This window comes from Aspergillus fijiensis (genome assembly GCF_003184825.1).
Source record: "Aspergillus fijiensis CBS 313.89 unplaced genomic scaffold BO72scaffold_2, whole genome shotgun sequence".
In the NCBI taxonomy this organism is placed as follows: Eukaryota; Fungi; Ascomycota; class Eurotiomycetes; order Eurotiales; family Aspergillaceae; genus Aspergillus; species Aspergillus fijiensis.
This window is the reverse complement of record NW_024468978.1, coordinates 447,538-463,194: the sequence shown is the minus strand read 5'-3', so window position 1 is coordinate 463,194 and position 15,657 is coordinate 447,538. Positions and strand designations below refer to the sequence as shown.

The following is a 15,657-nucleotide window of genomic DNA, read 5'->3' as shown; positions in this document are numbered from 1 at the left end:
GACCTACTTGTGTTTTTACTACGGAGTATTATGGTAACCACACACACTTCAGTTCAGTCAGTCAGTCAGTCAGTCAGTCAGCCAAGTACAGCAGTTAGTCAATCCACCTAACTACACCATAATTACCAGCACTACAGCACCGCCAGCACCACCACTTAGCAATACCCACTCTTACACCAACTACGTACTATTCCCCTCCTCCTCCCTCCATCACTCCATCACTCCCTCCCTCCCTCTCCCCCTTCCCCCCCCCAAAATAACTAAACCATACCCGCCTGACAAAAGCCTGCCTGACCAGAGTGTGATCTTCCTTTGCCCCTCCATCTTCTCCCTCTGATAATTCGGCCGCCTGTGAACACTCCCCGTCACTTACTCATACTTCCTCACCTGGTACTGTACGAGGGTAGGTACTGTACGAGTACCAACTTACCAACCAACCTACCACTCAAACTTACCCGACCTTTCCTTTCCCATTCTCTCTTTTTACTACCCGCCGAACCGCCCGCAACCTCGAATTCCCTCTTATCCTTCCTCTTCCTCTTCTTTTGTAATCTCCGCCCTTCATCCACCTTCCCATTCTCTTTCTCTCTCTCTCTCTCCCCCCCCCCTCCCCCTCCCCCCCCCTACCTCCTCCACCACCACCTCCTCCTCTTCTTACTTCCTCTTTCCTCCTCCTCCTCCTCTCACCTCCTCATCTCTAATCCTTTCCATCTCCCTCCTTTTCTTTTTCTCTTAGTCTCTTTTCTACTTCCCTTTTATTTCTCTCATTCCTGCCCGCCCATTATCAACGGTCAATACTCACTACTACCCCTCCTTTGAAGCCACTTTTAATTTTAATTCCTCCCACTCAGTATAATACCCTCCTCCGTCCTGACCAGTCCATACTGGAAGTCTTCTATACCTTATTATATACCCAATTGTTATCGGTTCTCGGTTTCCGTCCCCGGGTGCTATACTTAGACACTCCTTACCTCGATAACTCCTATACGCGAAGGTTTCCCATCAATCCGGCCTGCAGACATATTGAACTTTGGCCGCATCTTCGCTCAGTGTTCTCCGGGCGCATTCATCGGCTGCATCCTGGTGCTGCAGCAGTTCCATCACACAACGATTCTTCGGTCCTGTCCTCGCCGTTGTCAGGTACACGGTTCTTCGGCGTCCTTCTCATCGGCTCGATTCATATGGCTGCTATCGCTCTCCGCCGCACCGCGCTTCACAAGTGATGCCGATCCACTCGGGCGTACCATTAGAGCTTCACGCCAGCTCTCGCTGAACAATAGTTTCCGTGCGAAGGTCAGACCAGGGCAGAAAAACCGCTCCCTCGTTCACGGCGGGAAGGAGATTTGATTGCACTGCCAACGCAAAGCAAAAAAGAATGCCCAACTGAACTCCGACAAGGACTACTACAATTGAAACATGAAAATGGACCGGCCCCCTTCGATCGCAGGTTCGGAGGAACTGGTGACTCTGGTCGCTCGAAATGGTCAGGTATCAGACAGCACCCTTCGACGAGTCTCCGACAAATCGAATGAGGCTTTGAGCTCCTCGCCAACATCAACGGAGGTTGACGTTCGACAAGCCATCACTAGGCCTCCGAGTGCCAAACTTCCCTTGTCTGGTGACATCCCAGAAGGACAACCCTCGCTGCGGCACCCATTCCCTCACCTCTATCACTCCTCCAGTACCTCGAGATCCCCGTCCACGCGGACGTCTTCCAGCTCGTTACAGGCACTCAATGAGGATGTAGTGGTCGATGCTCGGTCGGATCACGGCGGCATCGGGCGAACTCCCATCGCCCGAAAAATGGTGCACCTGAGTCAGTCGGATATGCCACCCGGCGATTATCCTGTCTATCCTGACCAGTCATACGCCGTGCTACAATCCCAGGTTCATCCCACGTATCAACCTCCCTTTCTACGCACCCGCAGCTCATATCCATCTCGGATCGAGGCGGCTTCTCGATTCCCTCCTGCACGTGCGGCGCGCACGGCGGGCAATACACCCATCTCTAGCCCCGGTCTTTTCTCGGTGCGCAGCCCTCGCTCAACTCCTCCGATCGCCTCGGATGACGAGGGTCGGATAAGTAGCCCATATCTTCATCCGACCCATCTCCAACCACCCAAAGAGTAAGTCCTGGCCCTCATTCCATCCAAGTCGTCATTCTCTGGGGCATTTTCTTGTCTTGGTGAAGAGCTCGCAATTGACCAGCCGGACAGGACCCATACAGCGGAGGTAGACCGCGATTTGATCACCGGCAACAAGCTGATTAATCAATACGAAATCCTCGAGGAGCTCGGACGTGGAGAACATGGAAAGGTCAAACTAGGTCGCCATGTCACGACTCGACAAAAAGTCGCCATTAAGATCGTCCAGCGATACTCTAAGCGTCGTCGCTTAGGAAAGCTGGGCAATCCGGAGGATAAGGTCAAGAAAGAAGTTGCCATTCTGAAGAAAGCTCGACATCCAAATGTTGTCAGTCTGCTGGAAGTGATCGACGACCCTAATCGCCAAAAAGTATACATAGTTCTTGAGTATGTGGAGAACGGTGAAATTATCTGGCGCAAGAGAGGTCTGCGGGAAATCGTGCATGTTGACAAGCGCCGATTAGAGCGGGAAAAGGCTGGCATTCCCGAGACCCCTTCGTTCATGGAGGAAAGCCAGCAATATGTGAAAACCGCCCGACATCTCCGTCGTCAACGCGAAAAGGCACGCGAACGACTCGAAGCGCAGGCCGCATTTGCACAGGAGGCTCCTATCCCAGCTTGGAGTCTAGAGCATGGCGCGGAGTCCGACGAGGAGCAAGACGAAGAGCCTGGCATGGCTCGCATTCCGAGTCGATCCCTGATGTACCATGATGAAACCCAGTCTTCTCCGTGCCATTCTTATGCATCGGGTCCCGAAGCAGCATTGGCTGCAGTGGAAGGCAGCATGTATGGTGCCTATGCGGATTACTCTTTCGATAGAAGATTCAGCACGGCATCTAGCAGCTTTGGCTACGCTCCCTCCGAGCCCGAGTGGCTCAGTGATGATGATGATATGTCTTATGTACCCTGTCTAACGTTTGCGGAGGCGCGTAACGCTTTCCGAGACTCGCTGTTGGGGTTGGAATACTTGCACTTCCAAGGTATCATCCACCGCGATATCAAACCAGCGAATCTGCTGGTTACCAGCAATTACCGAGTCAAAATCTCCGACTTCGGGGTATCTTACCTTGGCCGGCCCATCAGAGACGAGGATGAGGAACATATCGAGGAGACAGACGCGACTGAATTAGACGATGCAAGGGAGCTGTCCAAAACCGTGGGGACACCCGCATTTTATGCACCGGAATTGTGCTACACAGGTGAGGATTTTGTAGACAGTCTCGGTAGCGCTCCCCGAATTACTGGTGCTATTGATGTCTGGTCCCTTGGTGTCACCCTCTACGGCATGATCTTCGGACGTCTACCATTTGTCTCAGATGACGAGTATAGTATGTTTCAGACTATTGTGAAGAAAGAGGTGTTTATACCCCGAAAGCGCTTGAAGCCAGTCGAGGATAATCCTGATGCCGCCAGCCAGTGGCCGCGCTTCGACGAATACAGCAAGCGAATGGAGGATGAATTGGTGTACGAAGACATTGACGATGAGCTCTATGATCTCCTGAAGCGGCTGTTGACCAAGGACCCAGTCAAGCGGATCACGGTGAAGGAGATCAAGCACCATCCTTGGATTCTCTACGGCCTTCCCAACCCCCGAGCTTGGGTCGAAGAGACCGACCCGGGATATCAGAGCAAGGGCAAGAAAATCGAAGTGTCTAACGAGGAAGTCACCACGGCTGTCAGCAAAGTACCTCTTTTCCAGAGGGTACGATCCAATGTCGCGAAATGGTCGAATTTCCTGACTGGACGATCGAAAGAGAAGGATAGCCGCAAGCGCACTCCCAGCAACAACTCCGCTGACTCCGGCTCTGCCAAGTCTCTCTGGGAGGGGCGCCGTCACAGTCTTAGGGGCGATGAAGATTTCTCGCGTTCAATCCGCCATCTTCGAGATGGCGAACACCCCCTTTCACGGAGTGTCACCGCAAGTCCTATTGGCCGGGACGAGCAGACCTCTTACTTCATTCAATCCGGATCCAACCCCTCACATGAACGGATTGTGCGCCCCGACCCCCCGGAGCGCGCGACCTCGACCTTGTCCACAGCCGAGTCTGCAAAGACTGTGAAGCCACACGACTCCAGGAATTCACCAGTACCACAACGGACGGGCACGCCTGTACGCGTAGAACATTCGGGTACTACGAACTTAAGTGGACTTTTTGGCGGCGCAAGCCGTCGGCTAGCACGTGGACTTCAGCCTCAGGATTGGCGCTCTGATCGGTCCGTTTCCGGCGAGACAGCGTCTTTGGAAAGTGACCGCCACTCGGAGCCCAGTTTGGCTATTAGTGTTACTTCTGCGCTTGGCCACATGCAACATCCTGCCCTGCGTTCTAATGAGGATCTACTTTCGATCCCTCATGAGCATGCACTGTCCTCATCCCCAGGTCACCGTCGCAATCGCTCCCATCAGCTTCCAGGTAAACACGCCGAACCCTTCCATCTCACTCGAGAAGCCTTGCTACGGAAGAGGCGGAGCGGGATGGAGTCGACATTTGACATGGACCATGTGCCGACCCGTGGCTCCCATGGACCAGACCACGATACGCTCATTCCACCGTATGATGTTTACGCGCAGGCTACCGGTCCCTCTGTTGAACACTTCATCTCCGGCGAGTCCTGCTTAACAACCTCACCGCCCTCGGCTGCTACTATCTCTTCGTCCTCGGTGGACGAATATACTAGCGGAATGTCTCAGCGAACCTCTCATGCGAGCATCCCGTCCGTGGTGTCAGGGGCATCTTCTATCTCGGGGGAGGGCGGTACCCGAGACAGGGATTGTGATTCTACAGCTAAAGTACCCTCAATTCTCCGTACCGACGACACTGTGAAAGCCCCGCCTCTCAGCCTCTCACGCTCAACCGAGGATGATGAATCTCGGTATTATTGCGATGATGAGGAAGAGTCTGAAGGGGACTCAGAAGATGAAGGCCTCGTGATCGGCAAGAAGAGGACCACCCCCCAGAAGCCTATCATTCGGTCGGGACTCCCAAAGTCCTAGTCCACGGTGCGTTTCTCGATGGCGCCTTTCCCAGGTACCTGGCACGGACATCTCGTTCCTTGTCTGTTTACTATCTTTGATGTCGTCGTCTCATACATCGATAATGAGTCTCGGGGGGCTCCTTCCTTCACCGAACATCTCGCCGCTTCTAGTCGACAGGGGCTTACATATTCTTGCATGTATATCAATTAAGTTCTGTTTTCTTCTTTCTTTTCTTTGCCTTTTCTAGGCATATTGCATCATTTCCGTGGCTCACGGGAAGCTCCTCTTCTGGGACTGCGTGTCTGTTGGCTTACGATTACATTGCTTGTACATATATTTGCATGGGTGGCATGATCAAACTTGGTCTGGGTTTCATATTCAGCTTCGTGCTAGGCGACATGCGGAGGGATTGCTCCGCTCGTCTCGGTTTCATTTGCCTCTATAGGTATATCTCCGGTTTGCGTGCTGCATTGGGTCTGGGGTCTGGGAATTCCTGTATCTAATGCTTGATTTCTGGGACCTGGGATCAGGATATAAACATTGCACCTGATTGTTTTTTTTTTTTGATGTTTTCTTTCTATCATGATTTTCTGTCCTTGTACCTCCGAGTTGGATTTTCAAGTGACTTATGACGCGCAAGACGCGATGTGTTGAGATGACAGATGTACATGATGATGTTGATGACCAGGTGGGAGTTGATCTACCTAATATACCATATTGCACGAGAGTCCTCTTTCTTTTTCCTCCTCTCCCCTCAAACTCTCTCACTTGCTCTTCTCCTCTCTCTCTCTCTCTCTCTCTCTCGAACACACACACACACACACACACACATACATACACATCGGTTGAAATCCAACCCCATTTATAGACACTCCCTGCCCCTGGCGTGTCGTGTCGCAAGTGAAACGGATGCTGAAACGAGCCAAGAGCGGTAGATCGGTTATTCTGCCGTGCCTTGGACGAAGGAAGTAGTCCAGGCCGAGGCCGAATTGCTGAACTACTCCATTGCTCGGCCGCTCATGCCTCTTATTCCTCTCAATTGGCAGCTGACAGCTGCCAGTCGCTGTCACGCAACCCTCCTTCTTAAGCGAGGATGGGTTCCTTTTCTTTCTCTTACGTCTTCTATTAATTGTTCTGCTACCACCAAAGCCAGAAATGAGGCCACCGGCGTGCCACCGGCCATTCCCCACCGGCCACTCAATCTATTCCTCCACCAATGACTCTGCCGCTCCGACTTTCCTCGAATACCTTTTGAGTCTGGCAGCGCTGGCTACTGTACCCCAGCGTCATGCTTCGGTTAGGATAAATTAAATCGTGGAGAAACCTAACGAGCTTGGGGCACGCTAAGGTGTGCAGACCTGGTTCTTCACGGTTTATGCTCCGTCCACAGGCTAACTGTCGGCAATGGGCAGGGCACGCATGACTGCTGCCATCTTTTCATCCATTCCACTCCTTTCGACGCCCATAAAAAGGCGCATGGGGGCCCTTCTTCCTCATGTTCTTGTCTGAAAGTACTCTGCCTGACTAAAACCCCCCTCTCAGCTCAATCGTCATGTTCGCTTCTCTGCTGCTGGCTGCGCTGCCCCTTCTTACCCACGCCGCGCTCACCTATCGCGGCGCAGACATCTCTTCTCTCTTGCTGCTTGAAGATGAGGGCTATAGCTATAAGAATCTCAATGGCCAAACCCAAGCCCTAGAGACAATTCTCGCCGATGCTGGCATCAATTCCATTCGTCAGCGTGTGTGGGTGAACCCCAGCGACGGCAGCTACGATCTGGACTACAATTTGGAGCTGGCCAAGCGGGTCAAGGCGGCTGGCATGAGTCTTTACCTGGACCTGCACCTGAGTGACACATGGGCGGATCCTAGCGACCAGGTGAGTCGGTTGCATTGTAGCAATCATCCAGTCGATGTGATGGCTAGGCTGACCGCGTTTGGGACAATAGACGACACCTTCCGGCTGGTCCACGACCGATCTCGGCACTTTGAAATGGCAGCTGTACAACTACACGCTAGAAGTATGCAACACTTTTGCGGAGAACGATATTGATATCGAAATCATCTCGATCGGCAATGAGATTCGTGCCGGTCTCCTCTGGCCTCTGGGCGAAACGAGCAGCTATTCGAACATCGGCGCACTGCTGCACTCGGGTGCTTGGGGAGTGAAGGATTCCAACCTGGCGACCACCCCCAAGATCATGATCCATTTGGACGACGGCTGGAGCTGGGATCAGCAGAACTACTTTTACGAGACCGTTCTGGCCACGGGCGAGCTGCTGTCCACGGACTTCGACTACTTTGGTGTCTCCTACTACCCGTTCTACAGCGCGTCGGCAACTTTGGCATCCCTGAAGACTAGTCTGGCGAACCTGCAGTCGACCTACGACAAGCCGGTGGTGGTTGTGGAGACGAACTGGCCGGTCTCGTGCCCGAACCCGGCGTACGCATTCCCCTCGGATCTGAGCTCGATCCCCTTCTCGGTCGCGGGCCAGCAGGAGTTCCTCGAGAAGTTGGCAGCCGTGGTGGAGGCCACTACTGATGGTCTGGGAGTGTACTATTGGGAGCCAGCCTGGATCGGCAATGCTGGGTTGGGTTCGAGCTGCGCTGATAACCTGATGGTGGATTACACCACGGACGAAGTGTACGAGAGCATCGAGACTCTCGGAGAGCTCTGAAAAGGGGCGAAAGATAAGATTTTGACTTTTGTAGGATACTAGTATGATTCCAGATGTTGATGCGTCTGGAAATTGTGGGGATGAGTGCTCCGTCAGCTAAGCTCAGCTAACTAACTAGAAGGTAGTTAGTTTACTCCAAGTCTCCAAGCGACCATTTGCTACACACCGCCTAGTACATTAGGGCCGGGGTAAAACCAGGCCAGGGTCATCTTGGGTTTGGTATAGAAGATTTGCCAAGGAATTGAACTTCTGTCCTTGAGTAAAGAGAACTGCACCTTGATGATTTGCTTTTTGATCTACCATGAGTTCTTTATTTTTATCACATACTCACTCACTCACTCTGTCTCCGTTCGCGTGGAGAAAAGGGGGGCTGTGCAAACGTGATCCAAACGCTTGCCGACCGCCCACTTGACGTGCGGCAATTTCCGGGTTCTGGTTCCGCGCGGGCAGCATCGAACCTTCAGAAAGAGAGGGAGGGCCTTTGTCTAAATCCAAATGCGAACCCTATCTTCTTATGGCCAGGAGCTTGAAGCTCCTCCGGAAAGGCTTAGATAGTTGACTGACCAGGTTCTCCTACTGCAGAAACAGTGAGCATTTAAGACTGGTTGGTGGTTCCTGGCGCGACGCCGGACTACTGAGCTATTCACGCATAGCTAACTCGCTGTAGACCTGGAAGGAGGCGGAGTTGCTTGAACCGTCCGTCTCTGGTAAGTGATGGGCAGGGAGAACGAGACAAGATTATCACTGATTGGGTGGGGACTTTTTTTTTGTTGTCGCACAATTAGGAGGAATACGAAGGGCCCTGATTCAATTTGAGGGGGGGGGGCAGTTCCTTTCTGATTTCTTTAGAGTTAAGGTAGGTTAGATGGAGAATCGTTCTCTTTTGATGCCTGAGAACCTGAGAAGAATGATACTGCGTACCGTGAGGTAGGCTGCTGTGTTGTTGTGAGGGGATTGCCTCGCTCGAGGGGAATTCAGCCACTCAACTAGCTGCAGCTCCATCACAAGGAATCGGATTTGACGTTGAAGACGATGCTGAAATATTCTGTTTGTCTGTTGTGCTATGTAGCTGGATTCAGGCCCCCAAACTCTGGGCATGGCGGTTGCAGCGTTACTTTCTTTCGATAAGTTAGCGGCTCGCCCATGGGGATAGTCCAAGTATGTACAGTACTTGTAATTCATGATCACATCGATTTGACAGGATAATATAATAGCTAATCCGAAGTGCTTCCATGACAGGTCTTTTTCTTGGCTAGTCGTATCGCGAGGTATAATAGGATCTGGAAGAAATAACTTGGTTCATTTAGGGTAATTACTGCTGCTGCTCGTGGAAATCTGCCTTGCCGCCGTCACGCAGTTGGGTAAAGGAGGTAAAGAAGAATGATTGTGTATTGTACAGTACTGTACTGTACTTACATTTTTTAGCACGTGCCTGTCGCCCAGTCAGGCAGCCAGGCTGTTTGTACTGTACTGACTGTACTGACTGTACTCTGTACACACGCGCGCACTGCTTCCTTTCTACTTCCCCCTCCTATTATTCGAATCCTTCTTCTTCCCTCTTGTTCTCCTCCTATTCTTGCTCTGGGCTGCATCTCCTGGTTCTTCTATAAACACAATACCTTTACAGATTGCTGCTGTTCCACAGCAACTACAGGATTGGATTGTTTCTTGCACGTCCCCTGCTGCCCGAGAATGTGAAACTCTCCCGACCGACCGACCGATTGACCGACCGACCGCTGATGCTTGCTGATGCTTGCGCCACGAGGCTGAATCTTCTCTCTGTCTCCCTCCTCTTTCGTGCTCCCCCTCCTCCCTTATTATTATTATTGCTGCGGCCATTTCCCCTCCCCCTCTGATCCACGGTGCCTTGAGTGCTTCACGCGAATGACAGCTCGAATCGCACCCCCTTGACTTACTTGCTGTGCCTGGCCGTGGGTTGAATCTCTCTCTCAGCTTGTCTTGTCGCCCGCCCTTCCTGCCCCGTCTTCCACCTTCCCCTCCTCCGCCCGCCGCCGCATCTGACTCGTCTGCTTCCCTCCTCCATTGTAACTACCTTACTCCCTACACGCTTTCTTCTCCTCTCACCTCCCCGGGCCTTTTCATAACCTTCCAGTTGTTCCTTTCGTTCCTTTCCCCCTGCTGATGACATCCAGTCGGCTTTGATCTATTTTCTCCTTCTCGCCACAGCCTACATCGCGTGGGATCTATTTTTGGGATCTCCCCCGTCGTCATATTATGGCTTCTCAAGAGACGCTCCGCGATTCGGGACAGTCTTCGGCCAATGGACACAATCGCAGTTCTAGTCCAGCTCACAATCCACAGCCTTATAATGACCCCTCATCGGGCTTGACCTTGGATGTTTCGGTCGCGACGACCACTCAATTCCCTGCCTTCACCAACGTCTCGCAACCTGATTCTTACGGCTACAACCCCGCCGCCTATCTCTCCGCGCAAACGCTGGCTCCGGCCTCGCAGAACTATTCTCAAACCCTGCAGTTGCCTCAGTCCTTCAATCCCAACTTAGTGCATCAACTAGATCAGTCGACGGGATTTTCCATGCACCAGCAACAGCACCAACAGCTGCCCTCAGAAGAGAACTTCTCAACCTTACTGAATTCCAACCCAGCCGACTTTGACTTTGCCCTCTATCAAAACCCCAGCCCCAACAGCACGGCCGCCCCCGAATACGATTCACCGCTGATGCTTGATCCTCACGGGCAGTCTCAACCCGCCAACCACGGAGTCAATCCTGCCGACCTGATCAGCCAGATCCCCTCTACCCATCGCTCGGCGTCACCGCAGTTGTCTCCGGTCTCGCCGCAAGACTATCACCAGCACTCATCCCCCGGCCCGATGTCACCTCCGACTTCCACCCCTGGAACCTACTATACCCCGCAGCATTCCCGGCATACTTCCTTGGACCCCGCTACCGCAGCCTACATGTCCGGCAACTCGCATCACGACTGGCAGGCAGTTATGGGTAACTCCGCATTCCAGGGCCATCGCCGGGCTCCTTCGGAGGTGTCAGAGGTTTCTTCCGCCGCCCCCTCGCCATATATGTCGCAGCATGAATCTTTCGATGGTTTCGATAACAACCCTTCTCCCCTCCTTGCGCCGCAAAACGACCCCGGTCTATACGAGAACGCGTTGGGGATAGAATCCTTCACACTCTCGGAGCATCAACAAGCGCATTCGCAACCAGCATTGAGTCCGGCACACAGCCCCTATATTTCACCGCAGTTGATGCCACAGCAGGGAACGGACATGATTCCTAACGTTCCATACATATCTGCGCCCGCTCTGAATTCGCAGTACCCGACTCCCCCGACTGACATATACACGGAGAGTCTGTCAGCCCAGGGGAGCACTAGCCCTGGAGACATGGGGCAGGCGTCCCAAATGGCGCCTCCTTCCATCAATGTTGAATTCGCACCCCCGTCCCAGAATTCGAATCCGCCTCAGTCGAAGCCAGCTGCAGATTTGGACTCTTTGAGCCCACCAGTCGCCATCCGTAAGCGTTTCCGCCCGGCCCATTTTGCTTATCGCTAACGTGACTTGCTGTTAGGATCTCGTATGCGCAGTAAATCAGATCCCTATGCCCACCCAGCCTCGCGCGCACGCTCCTCTTCGACCTCGGCCAGCCTGGAGCCGTTTCATGTGTCATCACCGCGGTCGCTGTCACCCTTCGATCCGGTTGGGCGCCAACCTCAAAGCAACCCCAGTTCTCGAGAGCCGTCACCGTCGCGGTCTCGTCGCTTATCGACGTCATCCATTGATAGTCGGAATTACATTCTAGGACTCGCTGATCCTCAGCGTCCCGGTGCGAATCTCAATGACTCGAAGCGAGTCCAGAAACATCCCGCAACATTTCAATGTCATCTATGTCCCAAACGCTTCACCAGAGCGTACAACCTTCGGTCCCACCTGCGAACCCACACGGATGAGAGACCATTTGTCTGCACAGTATGTGGGAAGGCCTTTGCGCGACAGCATGATCGTAAACGACATGAAGGTCTCCATTCCGGGGAAAAGAAGTTTGTCTGTCGGGGTGAGCTGTCTCGGGGTGGTCAATGGGGCTGCGGCCGTCGCTTCGCACGTGCCGATGCTCTCGGTCGTCATTTTCGATCGGAGGCTGGTCGAATTTGCATTAAGCCCCTGTTGGATGAGGAATCTCAAGACCGAGAGCGCTCGGCTATGGATCAGCAGCAGCAGCATCTTCAGCCGATGCCTCCTCCGTTGATGGTTCCAGGCATGGATGGTCAACCCACCGGGGCTTTCGTTCTTCCCGCCGCTTTGCTGGCCCAATACCCAGCCTTGCAGACGTTACAATGGGATCAGATCCCTGCCACAGCGGATGAACCCAGCGACATTGGGGGTCGCAGTAGTTTCGATGCAAGCTCCGGCGGCGAATTTGGGTTCGAAGATGACGAGTCGGGACTGAGTACAGTGTCTGGCATCCGCGGAGGCTATGCGGGTGGCGCGGGCATCTATGACATGAATAGCCAGGGACATATGCTTGGGATCAACCCGGGTGAGACCACTTACCAAGAGACCGACTGGAGGACATGAGTCCTTTCTCTGCAAACCTGATATTTGCAGGGCTTGACATTCTTGAATCCATCTTCCGCCTTGGCCCTACTCCTTTGTTTTGGTGCTTGGTCCCGATTCATCCAGTCCCATAGCTAGGGACCAATTTCGTCATGGTTGCGATTTGCGATAGAAGGATTTTGGCGTTGAGACTTGGCTAGGCGATTCTCCTCAGGCAGATGGATCCCTGCTGACGGCTGATGAGACCTTTTCAATATTTTTTTTCCCCCATCTTCCTTCCCCTTTGAATTTTTCTCTTCTTTACTACTATATGTGACCACGAAGAACTTTGTTGGCTTTTCATACCCATAGGAACTGCACCAGTTGGATTTGTGCGCGAGATATATAAGATAGTCCTTAATTGGAAGGGCATGCTTGATTCATTGATTCCTTATTTCATATGTTTGGGACTGTTTTTCTTCGGGATATCCCTTTTATTTTCGCTTGCATGCTCGAATTTTGGATTCATACTACCTCTAGACACAAACCAATCTGTGACTGATCAATGAACCATTGTGTAGTTTAGTGACAGTACGGTGAAAGGTGATCATTGAGTACTGTACATACAATACATTATATGTACTGTATGTACAGTAACTAACATACTAATTGATAACGAGGGCGGTCGGTAATTATCACATGACGCAATTGTCTCTCCCTTCCCTCATTCTGCTGTGTCTCTCCGCATTTCTCACCTTTCTCACCTTCTCCCCCCAAAATACGTATTGACTTTCTAGTTTTCTCGCTTTCTCCGAATTTCCCTTTAAAGCCACAGGGAGAAAGCCCGGAATTCACATTCTACACTCTACTCGCTTCGTTTGTCAATCAAATGCGTCGCGCGGCTCTACACGCTCTCCGTACCGCCCGTCGCGTGCCAGCAGGATGGAAGGCTACTGGTAGGAAACCGTGCGCGGTGTCCTTCTCCAGCAGTCCTAATTTCAGTACCCGTCCATCCTCCTCTTCTGCGGGCAGATATCCCCCATTTCTTCCTGCCACATTACAATCTTCGATGCATCTCCGGAATTTTTCAGTTGCAGTGATTTCCACGGTCGTTGCCTCAGGGGCCTGGTATGCGTATCAAGGAAATGCCGGTGCCCAGCCGACAACGGCCCTGAACGCAACAACATCCGCCTCGCAGATCCGCTCGATTTCCTCCACAGCCGGCGCTCACGCTGAAGATCCCGTGGAAACCACCCGCCGTGCCCTTCTGGTGGACAACGACCAGTTTTATACCGCTACCCTATCTGGAGAACAGCCCCTCTCGAAGCACACGGACGATTCCGACCGTCGGGTCCTCGAGATGTTGACTCCTGAACAGGCGACCCAGAAACTGCGGAAGAACGAGGAGTCATACCTGGTGAATCGCGGTCAGGGTGTGGTACGGTACGACATAGTCCAGGTCCCCAGTAACTCTCCTATCGAGGATGATCATGCCGAGAAGGTTGTCGAGGTGCCATCCTCGGTGGCGGCAGCTCAAGAAGGCCAAGCCAACAGTGATTGGATGTTCTGGGGCGTATTCGATGGTCACTCGTGAGCCACTCTCCCTTCTCCCAAACTAGCAAACGCTCACGGTTCCCTGCAGTGGCTGGACCACTTCCGCTAAGCTGCGCAATGTCCTCATTTCATATGTTGCTCGGGAGTTGAACTCCACCTACAAGGCCGCAGCTGCAGACCCATCAATCCTTACTCCGTCATCTGAAGCGGTGGATGCTGCCATAAAACAGGGGTTTGTTCGCCTGGATAATGATATCGTGTACGAAAGCGTCGACAAGGTGTTGAAGTCGAATTCCCGCCGTATGGCGGCTGAGATGCTGGCTCCCGCTCTTTCCGGCTCCTGTGCTCTGCTGGCTTTCTATGACTCCCAATCAAAGGATCTGAAGGTCGCCGTGGCCGGTGATTCGCGGGCTGTTCTGGGTCGTCGGGGCCCGAATGGAAAGTGGTCTGCGACAGCGCTCTCGGAAGATCAGACTGGCGGCACTCCATCTGAGATGCAACGTCTCCGCCAGGAACACCCGGGAGAACCCAATGTTGTCCGCAACGGCCGGATCCTCGGTCAATTAGAGCCTAGCAGATCGTTTGGCGACGCCTTCTACAAGTGGAGCAAGGAGACACAGGACAAGATCAAACGGCAATTCTTCGGCCGCACACCTCATCCGCTGCTAAAGACTCCTCCGTATGTTACCGCTGAGCCCATCATCACAACGACCAAGGTTGAACCTAGTCGCGGTGACTTTCTCGTGCTCGCCACGGACGGTCTCTGGGAGATGCTGAGCAATGAGGAAGTTGTTGGGTTGGTAGGGGAGTGGGTTGACAAGCAGCAGCAACAGTCCGGTGGCAGCAAGGCTTGGTTGCGCAGTTGGTTGGGATTTGAAAACAAACAGCTCCCTGTCGAGGCGACCGCTGAGGCCGGCACAGAAGGTCAGCGCCGTCCTATCCGTCAGCAGCAGTATGATATCTCTGGTGCGGCCAGCCGATTCACCGTGGAAGATAACAACGCCGCAACCCACCTTGTGCGCAATGCAATGGGCGGAAAGGACAAGGATATGGTTTGTGCTCTACTGACGCTTCCGAGCCCCTATTCTCGGCGATACCGGTAGGTACCCCCTGTGGCGTCTTCGACGTGTATGTTGCTAATTTGTTTATTTCCAGTGACGACGTCACCGTCGAAGTCATCTTCTTCGGCGAGGGCCCTGACACCCGGACTATCACTGTGAACCAGGAGGCTAGTGCATCTGAGGAGGTCCTCAAAGCGAAATTGTGATTCAAGCAGTCACCACCACAACTCGAGAGATTTGACGTGAGCTTCCTTGCCAACAGTACAGATAGTCGGTCGGAATCATCGTGCGGAAGGATGGGTTAGATCCTGGCTTCTTCTCCATCACTCTTCTTCATTCTTGTTAAATCCCGTTCTGTTCAAACTGGATACTGCAAGGATACTCTCTAGGTGAACTAAGTGATTCTGCTATGCAGAATCTATTTGGTATTACTTCCCGCGGGTCTGGGATGATAAAGTTTGTTTCAATATGCATTTTCACACATAAAGGCTAGCATTCTATAGGTCACGATATGCTATGAAATTCTTAAAATGTTGCATTCATGATCCTGGTACGACCCACACTATGGAGCATCTTCCGCGTAGTATTATGCATGGTGCAGAGGATTATTCAATCAAGAAACATGGTCGTCCCGGCGGCTCTTAGCAGTTCTGGTCTGCATTCGAGTCCTTGCAAGATAAGGGTATTGCAGCCCTTCATGCTTCACTTGCAGCGCCTAGACT

The 15,657-nt window shown here is 52.7% G+C and overlaps 5 protein-coding genes across 5 annotated transcripts; all 5 read left to right on the top strand.

Annotated features, from left to right (window-relative positions):
- Positions 1–1,416: 1,416 nt before the first annotated feature.
- On the top strand, positions 1,417–5,298 carry BO72DRAFT_508355 (putative serine/threonine protein kinase; the record flags this gene model as incomplete). Its single annotated transcript, XM_040949293.1, has 2 exons — positions 1,417–2,126; positions 2,217–5,298. The coding sequence occupies 2 exons, from the start codon at positions 1,417–1,419 to the stop codon at positions 5,134–5,136; spliced, it is 3,630 nt and encodes a 1,209-aa protein (XP_040806422.1). The 3' UTR covers positions 5,137–5,298.
- A 403-nt stretch (positions 5,299–5,701) lies between these two features.
- BO72DRAFT_90273 (uncharacterized protein) lies at positions 5,702–6,146 on the top strand. The gene has a single exon (XM_040950798.1). The coding sequence runs from the start codon at positions 5,781–5,783 to the stop codon at positions 6,051–6,053; it is 273 nt and encodes a 90-aa protein (XP_040806421.1). The 5' UTR covers positions 5,702–5,780; the 3' UTR covers positions 6,054–6,146.
- A 122-nt stretch (positions 6,147–6,268) lies between these two features.
- Positions 6,269–7,997, top strand: BO72DRAFT_394642 (arabinogalactan endo-1,4-beta-galactosidase). The gene is made up of 2 exons (XM_040941971.1): positions 6,269–6,994; positions 7,065–7,997. The coding sequence occupies exons 1-2, from the start codon at positions 6,671–6,673 to the stop codon at positions 7,791–7,793; spliced, it is 1,053 nt and encodes a 350-aa protein (XP_040806420.1). The 5' UTR covers positions 6,269–6,670; the 3' UTR covers positions 7,794–7,997.
- A 1,833-nt stretch (positions 7,998–9,830) lies between these two features.
- crzA (putative C2H2 transcription factor Crz1) lies at positions 9,831–12,477 on the top strand. The gene is made up of 2 exons (XM_040950797.1): positions 9,831–11,304; positions 11,359–12,477. Exons 1-2 carry the CDS (start codon positions 10,029–10,031, stop codon positions 12,360–12,362), a joined length of 2,280 nt encoding a protein of 759 aa, XP_040806419.1. The 5' UTR covers positions 9,831–10,028; the 3' UTR covers positions 12,363–12,477.
- Positions 12,478–12,993: 516 nt separating this feature from the next.
- ptcF (type 2C protein phosphatase ptcF) lies at positions 12,994–15,490 on the top strand. The gene is made up of 3 exons (XM_040941970.1): positions 12,994–13,910; positions 13,963–14,973; positions 15,030–15,490. The coding sequence occupies exons 1-3, from the start codon at positions 13,210–13,212 to the stop codon at positions 15,139–15,141; spliced, it is 1,824 nt and encodes a 607-aa protein (XP_040806418.1). The 5' UTR covers positions 12,994–13,209; the 3' UTR covers positions 15,142–15,490.
- The last annotated feature ends 167 nt before the right edge of the window (positions 15,491–15,657 follow it).

Bases quoted from the DNA above. Each gene is read 5' to 3' on its own strand.
- BO72DRAFT_90273 (XM_040950798.1), top strand. From the start codon at position 5,781: ATGTACATGATGATGTTGATGACCAGGTGGGAGTTGATCTACCTAATA.
- BO72DRAFT_394642 (XM_040941971.1), top strand. From the start codon at position 6,671: ATGTTCGCTTCTCTGCTGCTGGCTGCGCTGCCCCTTCTTACCCACGCC. The intron at 6,995-7,064 runs GTGAGTCGGTTG...TTGGGACAATAG, and splicing joins GGGCGGATCCTAGCGACCAG to ACGACACCTTCCGGCTGGTC.
- crzA (XM_040950797.1), top strand. From the start codon at position 10,029: ATGGCTTCTCAAGAGACGCTCCGCGATTCGGGACAGTCTTCGGCCAAT. The intron at 11,305-11,358 runs GTAAGCGTTTCC...ACTTGCTGTTAG, and splicing joins GAGCCCACCAGTCGCCATCC to GATCTCGTATGCGCAGTAAA.
- ptcF (XM_040941970.1), top strand. From the start codon at position 13,210: ATGCGTCGCGCGGCTCTACACGCTCTCCGTACCGCCCGTCGCGTGCCA. The intron at 13,911-13,962 runs GTGAGCCACTCT...GGTTCCCTGCAG, and splicing joins GGCGTATTCGATGGTCACTC to TGGCTGGACCACTTCCGCTA. The intron at 14,974-15,029 runs GTAGGTACCCCC...GTTTATTTCCAG, and splicing joins CCCTATTCTCGGCGATACCG to TGACGACGTCACCGTCGAAG.